We start from the raw sequence: 14,477 nt of genomic DNA on the forward strand, positions 1-14,477 counted from the left end.
CAGGGAGAGGGGACCAGCAAGACCAATGCTCGGAGGAGAAGGCGCAGAGTTCAGTTCCTCAGAGCCCAATGGGGAACATGGAAGGAGATCCATGTGACTCTTGGGCCAAATCCATCCTCTTTGGGCCTCTGCCCTGCTGGGGCCTGGGCCAGGTGGAAAGAGGGGAGCTTGGCTCACTCACACCATTTGCTTTCTTAGAGAACCCTGCTGCCATAGGCCCTGAATTCTCTCATCCATTCTCCGCCTTTAGCTTGCTTTTCCCGGCAATCACTAGCCTCCTCAGCTGTCCTACCAGAGTCAGACCACGCTAATTTGGTTTGAGACGGGCTGTGTTCCCTTGGCGTCACAAACGTGACATGTGGCACTGGGAACAAGGGTGAGACTGCTGGGGGACAAAGGGGAAGAGAGCAGAGAGTGTGGTTTCAGAAGGGGCATCGTCATCGGGAGAAATGGTAAGTTGGGAGGCGGGACGTTCACCTCAAGTTGCCTGCGGAGACCCAGTTCTACTACCGCCTTCTCCTGTCTGTGTCGGAGGTTGAGGGGGCGATGGGTCAATGAGAAGAGAAGGGAAGGTGAGGCGTTCTCTTTGTCATTTCAAGCTGGGGGTTCACAGGGAGAGGGTTGAGGTCCTGAAGAGAGCCAAGACCCAGCGTGAGGCTGGCGTCCTCCTCCCATCCCGCCGTGCCTCTGCATTTCTCCTGGGGTTAATTTTTCTCAAAGGCCATCCTTAGAGCAGGTGTTTTGGGAAGCATGGATTGACTTGTTTCCATTTTGGGAAATCCCAGCATCCCCAGGGAGACCTCCGGCCACCTGAGACAACTGCTCCTGGGACTTCTCCAGCGGAATCATAAGGACCGCATGGACTTTGGTAAGTAAGAGCTGTGGCAGTTCGCTAGCGGCGGTGGGAAGGGAGAAGGTGGTGGTGGTGGAGGAAACCTCGTTAGCAACCTTGCCCATTAGTCTCCACTCCCAGTGCATTATGGATGTGGACTCTTTATAAGCTGCACCTGCCCCAGCTGAATTGGTGCTGCTTCAAAGGATTTCTAACTCTCTTTGCTAGGCTTTGTCTCTGTATTTAAAAGTTTATGTTCCAGGAAGGACAGATTGCCCATATTTTTTTCGTATGATATTTATGTGCCAAGGACTATACTAAGCACTGGGGTACAAAAAGATAATCAAGTAGGATCCAGTTTCTGTCCCATATGGGACTCACAGTCTAAGTGTGTTTTTTTATTCTCTCTGCTCTCTGATGCCCACTTTTGAATTCATTTTGATATCTCATATTTGCATCGGTGTCACAGAGCTTCTTCAATTCCTTGACCTGTTTCTATATTTTTCCCCAGAAAGATGGATAACCTTTCCCTGATGTGTGAGTTTAAGATAAAACTTGTAGGTCAAGCATAAATGCCGAGACTAACTCCATCCAACCAGTGGCATTGATTTGAGTGCCCCCGGTGAACCAGATACCATAATAATGTATTTTATGCACTCCATTCTCCTCACCCCCTGCAAGATCATAAGCTCCTTGTAGGCAGGGATTGTATTCCAGTTCTGTTCTTCTCTTCCACGGAGTTCGATGCTCTGCTTTGTCACTCAGTAAATGCTGCTGATTGATCACACAAATATCAAGACACATGGCTTGTAATCTAGTGAGATCCATGTTTAGAAGAGGGACTAAGAAGAAAGGTGCTTTCAGAGGCTGACTTTACTTTGCTGACTAGACAGGCTTTTTGTTTTGTTTTGCTTTGTGTGTGTTTGCATTTTTTAATTGCTTACTATGCTCCAGGCACTGAACTAAGCTCTGGAATAGATACAGGCTAATCAGGTTTGACACAGTCCGTGTCCTACGTGTGGCTCACAGCCTTAATCCCCACTTTACAGATGAGGTAACTGAGCCACGTAGAAGTGACGTGACTTGTCCAAGGTCACACAACAAACAAGTGGCAGAGCCAGAATTAGAACCCAGGTCGTCCGACTCCCATGCACGTGCTCTTTACACTGGGCCAACAGGCTTCCTGTTGATTTGCTCTCTCAGCTATTCTCCTCTAACACCCATCCAAGTGGCTTCATTTCAGTCACTATGTATTTGTCTCCTGGGGGCCAAGCCAACCAAGCTCCATTAGTGAGCTTTGGATCCTCTTGCCCCTGCCAGGGCTATATTGAGAATGGCCAATAGCCTGTTGCATCAGCCTGGCACATAAGCACAAAGTTTATCAACTCACGGAGGTAGATTCAGTTGTTTTTGTTCTGTTTGGCCAACCTGTCCTACTCCTGGGAGGCCCCCAGGTATAAAAAGTGGATAAATCCATCATTTTTAACTCTTCACCCAGGATAAATTGTGCCTCGCCCTAAGAAAGTGGGAGGGTGGCTATTGGCAAAACTACTTTCCTGGACTTGATCGTCTTGACGTTTGCTCCCTGGATCACGGCAGTCCCCTCTGAAAAGTGTCTGTCTCTGGGGTGCCGAGCCTCTGATGGATGAGCGACCCTCCCTCAATTTAATTGTGTCCAGTTCTCCTAAGAAACAAGGGTTGCATTCTTGCAAAATCTTGCCTTAAGGAAAGCTTGCGATGTAAAAGTCTCCCGTCCCAAAGCCGCACACAAAGCAGTTTCTTGTATACCACTGTTCACTGCACCAAAATAGGCTCAGAAGGTCGGGAGAACATTCTTTAATTCCCAAAGCGCCTTCTAGCCAAAACATGTGTCGGAGACACGCGTTATAGCAGAATTGGGTGTTCCAAGGTGTTCCTCTTGGTGATTGATTTGGGATGGTCGAGGGTCCCCACTAATCCCAATTGGATGGATGTCTTTGGGTGATTTAGGATTCGGAGGAACCAGGGGAGCTTTTCTGATAGCCTGGACATCTGCTAAAGACATTCAAGGATTAGCCACATGAGGTGTGGTCGGTTGCCCACCCTGGTAGTTGAGAAGACTACGCTGTAGGGTGGGCATGTGGGCGCAGAGGTAGGAATGTGGGCCCAGGGAGGAAAGGTGACTGTTGAATTGGGAAAACTTGGCCTGAGGGGAGAACCTAGTGGTCCTGAGACTGAGGCATTTTATCTGGTAAACTGGAGATCCTTAGAGTTCCCTGCAGGAAGCTAGGGTTAGATTTGACGTCACTGATTGGGAGCTGTTTACCAGATACTGAAGGGTATGAAAATCCTGGGTGTTGCAACAGGATGTTTTGATGGAAAACAAGTTTGGTCACTTACTGCACACTCCACTGCTTTGCCAGGGCTGGTGATTGACTCATACTTGCAGAGACCTGAAAGACCCTCAGCTGCTGGTGGGGAGGGGGGATTTTGATGTGGGGCCAGTTGAGAAGGGGAAGCCCACGGGATCTGGGAGGAGTCGGGAGGGAGGCCCAGATGTTCCAGCATTGTTGATGGGACTTAGCAACAGGTGTCCTCTGGCTGACTCAGCATGGCTCTTCTTCTGCCACCTCGGACCAGAATCATGGAAAATGGGGCAATGGGAGATTTCCCAAACCTAAAAAAAGCACCAAACACGTGCCAGTTACTTGCGAAGTCTAATCTTCCCTCGAACCAGACTCCTGAGCCCACTGGGATCCCGTTTCCCCCTCTTTCCTGTGTTCTTTTCTTTAAATAATGTAAAGGGGTGTGGGGGAACACTGTATTTTGCCTGCTTCCGGAGTGCCAAGACTCTTGGGAAGGGGCACAAAGGGTTGAAGTCTGACCTGCTGGCTTAAAAGCTAAGTGCTTTCTGAGTCGGTCTCATGTTCGCTGAACTCCTCCTCTTCTTTGTGTTTGCAGATGAATTTTTCCATCATCCTTTCTTGGATGCGAGCTCCTCCATCAAGAAATGTAAGTGTGGTGTAACGAGCCAGGCCTGGCTCTCCCTTGCCAGTCCCCTTTAGCCAGACTGTCTTCTCCCCGGCCCGCTCTCTCTGGCCCATATCAGCCACTCAGTTCAGAATCCCCTGGTGGGTGGCACCCGATTGAGCTCTCTTTAGGAGTTGGTACTCTTAAGGGTATTGATGACGGCGGGGAAAAGCTTTTGCAACAATAGGTTCACTTTGAATTATCCTTTTCCCTCACCTGTAACCCTCCATTCTCTTTGGCAGGGCAACTGGATGACTCCCCAAGCTGGGAATCCATATCTCTTTCTCACTGCCTCCCTAAACAGCTGGCTACCTGTTAGGCAAGAGCAGTACGGGGTACCTCCGGACATTGTCTTTCTGGAAGGGAGAATTCCAAACCCTCCTGAGATTTTTTTTTTTTTGTCGGTTATGGGCTTTCAGATCTGAGCTCCAAGGCTACAGATGAGGGAAGGAAAGGGAGTCCAGAATGGACCCTTGGCTTTGAGGATGTCAAGCCCAGTAGGACCCTTCCTGGTTTAGTGAAGGTTTGTGGGTCTGTGGGAATGAACACAGACCCCAGACTTCTGCCACCTTCAGCCCTGAGTTGTCTTCCGTTGGATTTTGTCGGCACAGAGTGCTGGGGAGCTGATGGGAGCAATCCCAATGGGGGTCAGGGCAGCCGGGAAACTCCTCAAACCCTCTTTCCTTGGGGCATCGCTCCGGCCATTCGGTAACTTCCATCTGCTGCTCATTCACTCTGAGCTTTGGAGAAGGGGATAGGGAATCTAGTTTAGGGGATTGGAGCAGGAGCTGTCAGAAGTGTCTCTTAATGATAGTGTGAACTATATGCTAAACCCTGGGATAGGTATGATGCAGTGAGATCGCATGTGGTCACTTTCACAAGGGGCTCAGTCTAAAAAGGGAGGGAGAACTGGTATTTTATCCCCATTTTACAGGTGAGGAAACTGAGGCACCGAAAAGTTGTGACTTGCCCACGGTGGCCCAGCAGGGAAGCTGCAGAGCCAGGACTAGAACCCGGGATTCCTGGCTCCCGGTTTTATGCTCTTTCCGATCGCCCCTCCTGCTCTTTCTTTGTGGGATTTTCTTTGGTTTTTGTTTTTTTAAAGAAAAAGATTAGAAAACCCAGCTTCATGCGTTTCTCTGTGCGTTAGGCCAGTTTGGCTTTCTTGATTGTTTGGAAGTCTACTCCCCTCCCTTGTTCTACTCAGGCATTCTAGACTCCAAAGTGCTGACGAGGGATTTCACTAGAGAGGTGAAGCCAGGTGTTGGTCTAAATAACCAAGTTACCCCACTCGGTTTTACGCGTTGTCGCTATGGAAATGGTGGCGGAGCCGAGAACAGGATTCCAGCTCCATTTGTTTGAACAAGCTAAAGTGGATTATTGCAGAGAAAATTTGGTTTAATTGCCGTTGAGATGGCTGAGTTGTCTCTGGCTTAACCCCGCCCCTTCCCTCTTTCCACTGGGTGACTAAATCCTACTAATGTCTTTGAGGCATAGGGCCTTGTCAGTAAACAGCCTCAGCCGAGTCCCAGACTCATTCATTCATTCATTCATTCATTCAATCGTATTTATTGAGCTCTTACTGTGTGCAGAGCACTGTACTAAGCGCTTGGGAAGTACAAGTTGGCAACATATAGAGACGGTCCGTACCCAGCAACGAGCCGGCTCACAGTCTACAAGGGGGAGACTAAGTCCATTATGGGTTGCAAAAAGAGAGCAAAACCTGCTTCCTGCCCTCAAAGGACTTATAGCCTGATGGTGGAGAGGGGAGGTTGAGACAGGTTGTGTATTAAAGCCCAAGTGACGGCATAATGGCTGCATGGAGCGCAGATGGCAGAATTGGCCGAGATTGCTGTTACGTCTAGCGGGTAGTAACGGTCAGATGATCAGAGGCGTCAAGTTAAGTGGACTGTTGATCCAGGGCAACTTCAAGGCCATGTATATTTCCAAAGATTTTGTCCCGTCTTGAGTTTGGGAACAATGAATACTTGCCTGAGCTGAAATGGAGCAGCCCAGGGCCACTGGATCACCAGATGTGTTGGTCCCTCTTTTCTCTGATCTCTCCTCTTGACTTCAGACATCATTTCCAAAGCATGCCGAGTCCTGGCTCTTGGACCAATCATTCAGTCAATCAATGAAATTTATTGAGTGTTTACTGTGTGCAGAGCACTTTACTAAGCGCTTGGGAGAATATACTACAACAGAGTTGGTAGATCTGTTCCCTGCCCAAGAAAGCTGGAGACACCACTGGGGGCTGTGCTGATACCATTTGCTCCCAGTTTCATGCTGTGGTTGACTTTCTAAAATGTCAGGGATTCTTGTCCCCTCCTCCTCCTCACTGGTGGGTTATGGAGATTCTGGGGAGGTTGGGAGCTTTTGGGGCCAGGACCCTTCCCTGGGGGTCAGTGGTTCTTCTTGCTTTCGCCCTGAGCTTCTTGCACCTTCTCTCCCCACCTCCAGCCCCTCCAGTGCCAATGCCTTCGTACCCGAGCTCGGGGTCCGGCAGCTCCTCCAGCAGCTCTTCCACCTCACACCTGGCTTCCCCCCCTGTAAGTACCATCCGAAAACCCAGCGTGAGAGCGGGAAGGAGTTGGGGAGAGCGGGGAGGGGGAGAGAGGTCTTAACCTTCCCTTGTTGCGGTTTCTCACTATAATAATAATAATAATAATAATAGCATTTCTTAAGTGCTTACTTTGTGCCAAGCACTGTTCTAAGGGGTAGATAAAAGGTAATCAGGTTGTCCCATGTGGGGCTCACAGTCTTAATCCCCGTCTTACAGATGAGGTAACTGAGGCACAGAGAAGTGAAATGACTTGCCCAAAGTCACACAGCAGACAGGTGGCAGAACTGGGATTAAAACCCACATCTTCTGACTCCCAAACCCATGCTCTTGCCACTGAGCCACACTACTTCTCTAACTACTGCCCTCAACCTCTTTCCGGGTGTTTGAGGATCCCAAATTCCACCACACTCTTCTGGCTGCCTTCATTTTCCAAGTTGTGGGTGACTCTGTCTGCACTGGGTACAGGAGAGCTAGTAGGAGCAGCTCTAGGGGGGGAAGAGAGGCAGTAAAAAGGGGAAAGTATTGAAGTCCTACACCCCTCTCGAGGGCAGAGAACTATACAGATTGTGCAGTCAGGTGCTTCTCTCTAGAAACCGGTTGGAAAAGATCCCTGCTTGGACCCAGACCGAACACCTCTGCTGGGAAGAGCCAAACCGAGCGTTTCTTCCTGAGAATCCTCCCCTGCTAGTGCTCAGTCAATCAGTTGTATTTATTGCGTGCTTACTGCATGCAGAGCAATGTATTAAGCACTTGGGATAGTATACTGCATTCCCTGCTCACAACAAGCTTACAGTCTAGAGAGGGAGACAGACATTAATATATATGAATTACAGATATGTACATAATTGCTGTGGGGCTGTTGTACTCACAGCATTGTGGTGGCCACTCCCCATTCCTCTCCCTTTTTCCCCAAACTGGGATGTTCCTGCAGCCAGCTGAATCGGAAGGAGATTCCCACAAGCTTTCTATAAATCAGAACTTTTTTAGGCTGGAACACCTTGGCTTTGCTCTGCACTTTACATCCTAGTTCTTTCTCATTTCCCCCTCTGGGTCCCTCTGATAGATCAAAAGAGGTGTATCTTGGCTTCTGAGCAGGCTAACCTGCTCCTCAAACCTGCCTGAGGCAAGCTGGCCAGGTAGAGAGATGCCAGCTCTTCGGTCTGCTTCCCCCTCCCCAACCGCAGTCACCCTCCACCCCAGAAAGTAACAAGGAAAGTTGCTGTTTGTTGTGAGAAAATGGTTTGGCAAGTGAAGCTGGGACTCAGTCATGCCTGATGGGAATATCCTAGACTGCTGTTGTAATTGTATTTACTAAGGGCTCACCATGTGCAACATGCTGGGGGCTAGTTGCAAGGTGGTGAGATCGGACACAGTCGCTGTCCCCCAGTCTCTCATTCCCATTTTACAGATGAGGAAACTGAAACCCAAAGGAGCTGTGACTTGCCCGAGGTCACATAGTGGGCCAGTGGCAGAGGTGGGTCTAGGACCCGGATTTCCCAACTTGCGGGCCTGTGTTCTTCCCGCTAGGCTGCACTTCATCTGTTTTGTTTTGGTGTCTGTCTCCCCCTTCTAGACTGTGAGCCCGTTGTTGGGTAGGGACCGTCTCTATATGTCGCCAACTTGTACTTCCCAAGCGCTTAGTACAGTGCTGTGCACACAGTAAGCGCTAAATAAAAACGATTGAATGAATGAATGAATCCAGGCTCTTGTCACCTGAGGCCTGTCTCATGCACCCTTCGATAAGTTCCAGGCCCCTTTATTCATCATCATCATCATCAATCGTATTTCCTCCATTTCCTCCTCCAGAAGGCCAAAAGGTTTCTGAAAGCTCAGCCAGGCCCCTCAATCAGTCAGTCAATGGTATTTATCGACTGCGTACTTTATGCAAAGCACTGTTCTAAGGGCTTGAGAGAGTACAATATAGCTGAATTAGCAGATGTGTTCCCTGCCCATAATGAGCCTACAGTCTAGAGCGGGGAGACAGACTCATCACTGTACAGTCTGTTTTCATTAAGCCTTTGGGATTGGGCACCTTTGTCAAGACAGGGAACATTCTTCCCAGTCTGGATATGAGCATGATGCAGTGTTCTCCAGCTACTGCTCCTGGGTTGGTGGTCTCTGAGGCCCACCCGGCTCACTCAGTGAGGTTTTGGGATCCCAGGGCTGCAAGGGGGCGAAGTATTTTGCACATGATTCCAGGAGAAAGAGTTCTGTGTCCCGTCCTTGGATGTCTCCAGAAAAAGGGACTCCAGCTTCCCCCAGGGTTGTCCCATCCCCCATTCTGGCCATGTGACAGGGTGGCCTAACTTGCCCCTGTTTGTGTCTTCCACCGGGCACACAGTCCTTGGGAGAGATGCAGCAGCTGCAGAAGACACTGACGTCCCCAAATCAGGACACCGCGGGCTTCCTGCACCGATCCAAGGATTCAGCTGGCAGCAGCAGCAAGAATTCATCCTGTGACACCGATGACTTTGTCATGGTCCCTGCTCACTTTCCAAGTAAGTCTGCTCAGGTGAAGGGGGCGCAAGTCTGGGAAACAAGCACCGAAGCCCTAGCCTTTGGGGTCAGGAAGCGTTGAGGAAGGACCCTAAGCCGCCAGTCTGGGCCATCACCCCGCTGGAGTTTGACACCCACCCCCCTTTTTTATGGCATTGGATAAGCACTAACTACATGCCAGGCACTGTAATAATAATAATAATAATAATAATGGTGGTATTTGTTAAGCGCTTACTATGTGCAAGGCACTGTTCTAAGCACTGGGGAGGTAACAAGGTGATCAGGTTGTCCCATGGGGGGGCCTCACAGTCTTAATCCCCATTTTACAGATGAGGTAACTGAGGCACAGAGAAGTTAAGTGATTTGCCCAAAGTCACATAGCTGACAGTTGGCGGAGCCGGGATTTGAACCCACGACCTCTCACTCCAAAGCCCATGCTCTTTCCTCTGAGCCACGCTGCTTCTCACACTATACTAAGCGGTGGGGTGGATATAAACTAATTAGATTGGATTCGGTCCATGATCCCACTTGGGGCTTACAGACTTAATCCCCGTTTTACAGAGGAGGTAACTGAGGTCGGAAGAGAAATGGCTTGCTTAAGGTCACACAAGGGATTGAGCCTGGACTAAAACCCAGGTCCTGATTCCCACGCCCATGCTCTATCCAGTAAGCCATGCTGCTTCTCCCCTCCCAGCTGACTGACCCCAGGGTTCTAATTTGGGACCTTTTTGCGGAGATGTTGGATCTGGGAGAAGCTCTGGATTCCCCATTTTTCTACCAGCTGGACAGTCGTCGGTTAAGTCGCCATGACCGGCAAGAGGCACCGGTGCTGCTGAGGATTGTTTAAACAGGACCAGACCACAGCCCCTGGCCCTCACTGATCCCAGGGCTCAGACCAGGGACTCCCAGACTTTTCTGGCTCTGCCTCTGTTGGGGAAGCTGTTTATGCATGTCCTGTGACCCAGCTTTTATTGCTCCAGAATCCTTGGGATTCTGAGCCTGTATCATATTCTTTTCCTGAACTCATCCCAGTACTGTTCAGGCAGACACTACTGAGGGAAAGATTGACATTTGGAGGAGTGAGCCTGCCTTGTAAGCTCTTTCCCTGTAAGTAGGGCTGTCCCTCCAACCACCCCATGGAGGAGGTGAGCCAGAAAACTTGGTCCTTTGAGGGGCAAGAGGGGCTGGCTGGATTGTACGAGGGGAGGGAGAGCAACAGGACAAAAACCCCATGGTCCTCTGAATCGCAGAGAAAGGGACCTGTCAATCCCAGGCCAGAGGCCTAGAATAGCGAAGAGCCCAGGATGGGCTTAATCAGTGGGGTCCGTATCCTGTTACAGCTGTGCCCCGATTAGGAAGGTGCCATAGCTGCCGGCTCGGTTTACTTCTCGGCCTCTGGACCAAGATGATCCAAGCTAGCCTACGTCCATCCCCAGGGCTAACAGATGGGCCACTCCTGTACCTTTCTGGGGGTGTTTCCATTGCAGCATCAAACCAGCCAGAGGACAGGGGTGGGGAAGGGGGAGAAATCCTGCTTCAGGCTGAGCAGAGCCAGTGCAGCTACCTAGGGTCTCTTTCCCCATCTCCTCTGAGACAAAGCTTGTCTAGCCTGCCTCTGGAATCCTTGTGCAATCCCCTCCCCCACAGGGGTAGAGCAGACAGGAAATCTGGTTTGCAGCAAAGTGATTAAAATAGTGAAGCAACATCCACCCTGTAGACTCTGAAAAAGATGGTGGAAATGAACACACGATGTTGCCTGGTTAGGGGGTGGCTGAAGTCAGGGTGGAGCCTGGTTCTTGCTGGCTGCATCTGAGGTGTCTCCAGCTGTTCATATGCGTATATGTGTGAGTGTGCATGCACGTGTGTTGGGGGAGGGACTCATTCCCTCAGTCAGAGGGTCAGCGGGAGTCACAGAGCCAAGGTCCGGCCAGGCCGACCCCTTCGGGACCAGCAAAGCCAAGAGCCGTTCTGTCCGTCCATCCTCTGACATGCACCTGCTCTCTCTGATGGCGGAGAAGGGACCGCTTTCCAGGCCAGAACCCCGACCCCTCTTACTGAGCAGCGTCCGGAGACAGGACCCCAGGCTAATCCCGTCCCCCGCGTCCCTGTCACCCCAGGTGATATTGCTGCCGAGGCCGCGGGAGGCAAGCCCGTCCAGGACAGCCTGATGTATAGCGGGTGAGTCCCCAGCCTCGAGACTGGGCCCTGCTCCCCCTCCTGCCACCCCAGGAAGAGGGCTCGGCAGCCCGGGTTGAGGTGGGGGTGGGAGGGTGCCTGCACCCAGGATCTGGCTGGCAGGGAGAGGAGGTATTTGTTTCCTGGGCTCCAAGACTGGGATCTGGCCCGACGCAGCGGAGATGGAAACTGTCCTGCTCCCCTACTGCTGCCCCTCTCTTCCCCCCATGGGTTTCAGAAGGACACTGGCCCATATCCAGCCAGAGGGAGGAACTACGCAGGGACTTAGGTCATCTTCCTCAGAGGGTGGGGGACGTGGGGCACCTTCTGGAAGGGGATGAGAGCTGCTCATTTGGCCCATCTCCCCTCTCCCCACCCCATACCCCACGACCCCCATTCAGCCCGGTTGTCATTTTGTAGGCCACAGCCACTGTCTGCCCGGGCCGAGGGGGACTCGGAGGAAAGAACCTTCGGGCGTCGTGTCTGGACGGGGCGCTTCGCTTTTTTCTTCCTCTCCACCACTAAGCCCAGGACTTCTTTGTATCTCATGTCTCCTCCCTCTTGACTGTCCAGGAGTTCATTGGTGACTTCAGCTGGACTGGAGAGCCAGGGTCAGACACCGTCACCCTCACCCCCATATGGCAACTCGCCCAGCCCATCAGGGTGAGTAGGGGAAAAGGAGGCCTGGAGGGGTCATTTTGGTGGCTGGGGCTTTCCGCTTATCTCATTCTTCCAGTAGACTCCCACAACAGCCGTCTTATTCCTAAAGAATTCTTCCCACCACTGGAGTGGATAATTTAGTCTTGTGCAATTCTTCCCACCACTGGCGTGGATAATTTAGTCTTGTGCCCCTGCTCAGCCTGCGCCTGTTTAGAGACCAGTAGTTTGTTTTTTTGCTTTGAGAGCTGGCTGGGGTGGGCTGGGGGATGGGGAGAAGGCTCGGGGCTGAGCAGATACTGAAAACCACATCTTCCTGTGGGGAACCCCAGCCTGACCTAGTCAGGTCTGCTCTTCCATCTCTAGCCCTAGAAGAGACCAGTCAGCGGTGGGGCTGGTGCTGGAAATAATAACAACAACAATAATAATAACAACAGCAGCAATTGTGGTATTGAATTGCTTACTGTGTGCCAAGCACTGTACTAAGTGCTGGGATAGATCCAAGATACTTAGGTCGGATCCAGTTCTGTCCCACGGGGGGCTCACAGTCTTAAGGGGGAGGGAGAACAGGTAGTCAATCCCCATTTTATAGGTGTTGAAACTAAACTCCAAGAAAGTGACTTGGCCAAGGTCCCGCAGCAGGCAAGTGGCTGAGCCGCAGATAGGACCCACCCCCTCTAGGTCCCAAGCCCATGCTTGTTTCCACTAGGATACGATGCAGTTGGGGAGGGCCTTGGAGCACACTCGGAGTGACCTAAGAAAATCTAGACAGTGGGCTCAGGCTAAGGAGAGAGGCATAATGGGATTGCGAGACAGAAGAAGGCTCCTGGGAACGGGGATTGAGCCCCATTCTGTGGACGGCATTATTCAGAAGCATCTGGTGGGCCAAGGCAGGCCCCTCCCTTTGTTAGGTCATGTGGACACAGCTGCCCACAGCCAACAGAACAAACCACCTCCCATTAACTTTGCGAGATCCCGGCTGGCCCTTGACAGAGGGGCTGAGGGCTGCGCCAGTGAGGGTTGGTTCATCTAGGATGTTCCCAGGGACTCTAGAGCTCAGTAAGCGCTCAGTATATACCATGGATTGACTCATTTAATTGATGGAAGCTGGGGTTCCCGTTGGATTGGGATGGCTCCCGGTCCTGACCCCGGAAGATGCCACGAGATCAGCTGGAGTGGAACCCCAGGCTCTCCCTGGGGGAAGCCCTGCCCCCCGTGAGCTGGCCCCATTGGCAGCCCGAGTCCAGATCTGCAGGCAGAGGGCTGCTTGGCGGGGTGAGCCCAGGCACGCACTCCAACCCACCCCACCCCAACTCCACCTCGCAGCCAGCTGACCGCCAGGCCTGCGTGGGCAAACGTGCCTCCCTTCACTGGGTGATAGGATCTCTGGAGGCACATCTGAGCCTGGTGGGAAGAGTCAACTGCTGCCAACCAGGCAGAGCCAAGCAGGCATTTGGGAGAGGTTGAGGGGGCTTATGGTTTATCTCCTCTTGCCAAGTTGTGGTTCCTTTTTTACCGAGGAGCCCGAGTGAGTAGCTTCAGTGGGGGACTCTTGCTGGTCTGGAACTGACTAGCCTGGGTTAGCAGCAGCAGTGGCAGCCTGTGGCCAGACAGGAGGTGCCCGGGGCTCCTGTTCCCCAAGTTCCATAGCTACCCCCCTCCCCAACCCCTCCCAGGACTCACTGGGTCTCTCTCTCTGTTTCCTGACCTCCCACAGTCGGCCCGGCCCGTTCTCCAGCAGCAGATATGGTCCTTCCATCCCCATCCCAGTTCCGACACAAATCCAGAACTACAAGCGCATCGAGCAGAACCTCCAGTCTCCCATCCAGTACACACCCCCACGGTAAGCAGGTGCCCCGAGGATCCCCTCGTCTCTTCCTTCCCCGCTGCCCTTTTGCTCCTTCTGTGTCATTGAGTGAAGGGGAAACTAAAACCCTGAGGGGTTCCTTCTACCCCACCCATAACTCTCTAACTCTACATCTCCGTGGATTAGTATACAATATTAATTGCATAAAAGTGCTTATTATTTCTAAGGATCACATTAAGCTCTGGGGTAGATACAAGATGCATGAGAAGCAGCATGGCGTGGAAAGAGCATTTGCCTGGGATCCAGAGGACCTGGGTTCTAATCCTGACCCTGACAATTGCTGTGTGATCTTGGACAAGTCATTTAACTTCCCTCTGCCTCAGTTTCCTCAACTGTAAAGTGGGGATTAAATCCTGCTCCTTCCTATTTAAACTGTGAGCCCCATTTAGGACTGGGACTGTGTCCAACCTGATTAACTTGTATATACCCCAGCGTTTTGAACAGTGCTTGACACATAGTAAGTGCATAACTAATATGATAATAATATTAATTTTTTAAAATCATCAAGTTGGACACAATCCCTGTCCCTCATGGGGCTCACATTCCAAGTGGGAGACAGAAAAGGTATGGAATTTTCATTTTTTACAGATGAGAAAACTGAGGTATAGCAAAATAAGGTATTTTGCCCAAGGTCATTCAGCAGGCAAGTGTCAGAGTCAGGATTAAAACCCAGGTCCTCTGGATCCCGGACCCATGCTGTTTGCACGAGGCCCCAAAGCTTCCCCTAGCTTTCGGGTCAGGACGGGAGGGAGGCCCTGAGTCATGATGTTTCTGGAAAGGTCCCTTGAGGATGGGGGGACTGTGGTGCAGAATGAAGGTCTTTGCCGCAGACCACGATTTGGGTTTTGGGCTGAGCCTGGGAGAAGGGATCTTGAAGT

The 14,477-nt window shown here is 51.4% G+C and overlaps 1 protein-coding gene across 9 annotated transcripts in view; it reads left to right on the top strand.

The window, feature by feature from the left end:
- Positions 1-14,477, top strand: part of ULK1 (unc-51 like autophagy activating kinase 1) — a 91,155-nt gene that overhangs the window by 56,568 nt on the left and 20,110 nt on the right. For 4 of the 9 annotated variants that reach the window (XM_038762273.1, XM_038762276.1, XM_038762274.1 and 1 more), the window contains exons 10-16: positions 786-868; positions 3,773-3,823; positions 6,302-6,390; positions 8,737-8,902; positions 10,919-11,078; positions 11,649-11,738; positions 13,450-13,575. In XM_038762273.1, coding sequence (XP_038618201.1) covers positions 786-868; positions 3,773-3,823; positions 6,302-6,390; positions 8,737-8,902; positions 10,919-11,078; positions 11,649-11,738; positions 13,450-13,575 — 765 coding nt within the window. The remainder of the gene's footprint in view (positions 1-785; positions 869-3,772; positions 3,824-6,301; positions 6,391-8,736; positions 8,903-10,918; positions 11,079-11,648; positions 11,739-13,449; positions 13,576-14,477) is intronic. The other 5 variants (XM_038762279.1, XM_038762280.1, XM_038762281.1 and 2 more) reach the window with 3 other exon arrangements.

Source organism: Tachyglossus aculeatus, chromosome 21 (genome assembly GCF_015852505.1).
Source record: "Tachyglossus aculeatus isolate mTacAcu1 chromosome 21, mTacAcu1.pri, whole genome shotgun sequence".
NCBI classification, from domain to species: Eukaryota; Metazoa; Chordata; class Mammalia; order Monotremata; family Tachyglossidae; genus Tachyglossus; species Tachyglossus aculeatus.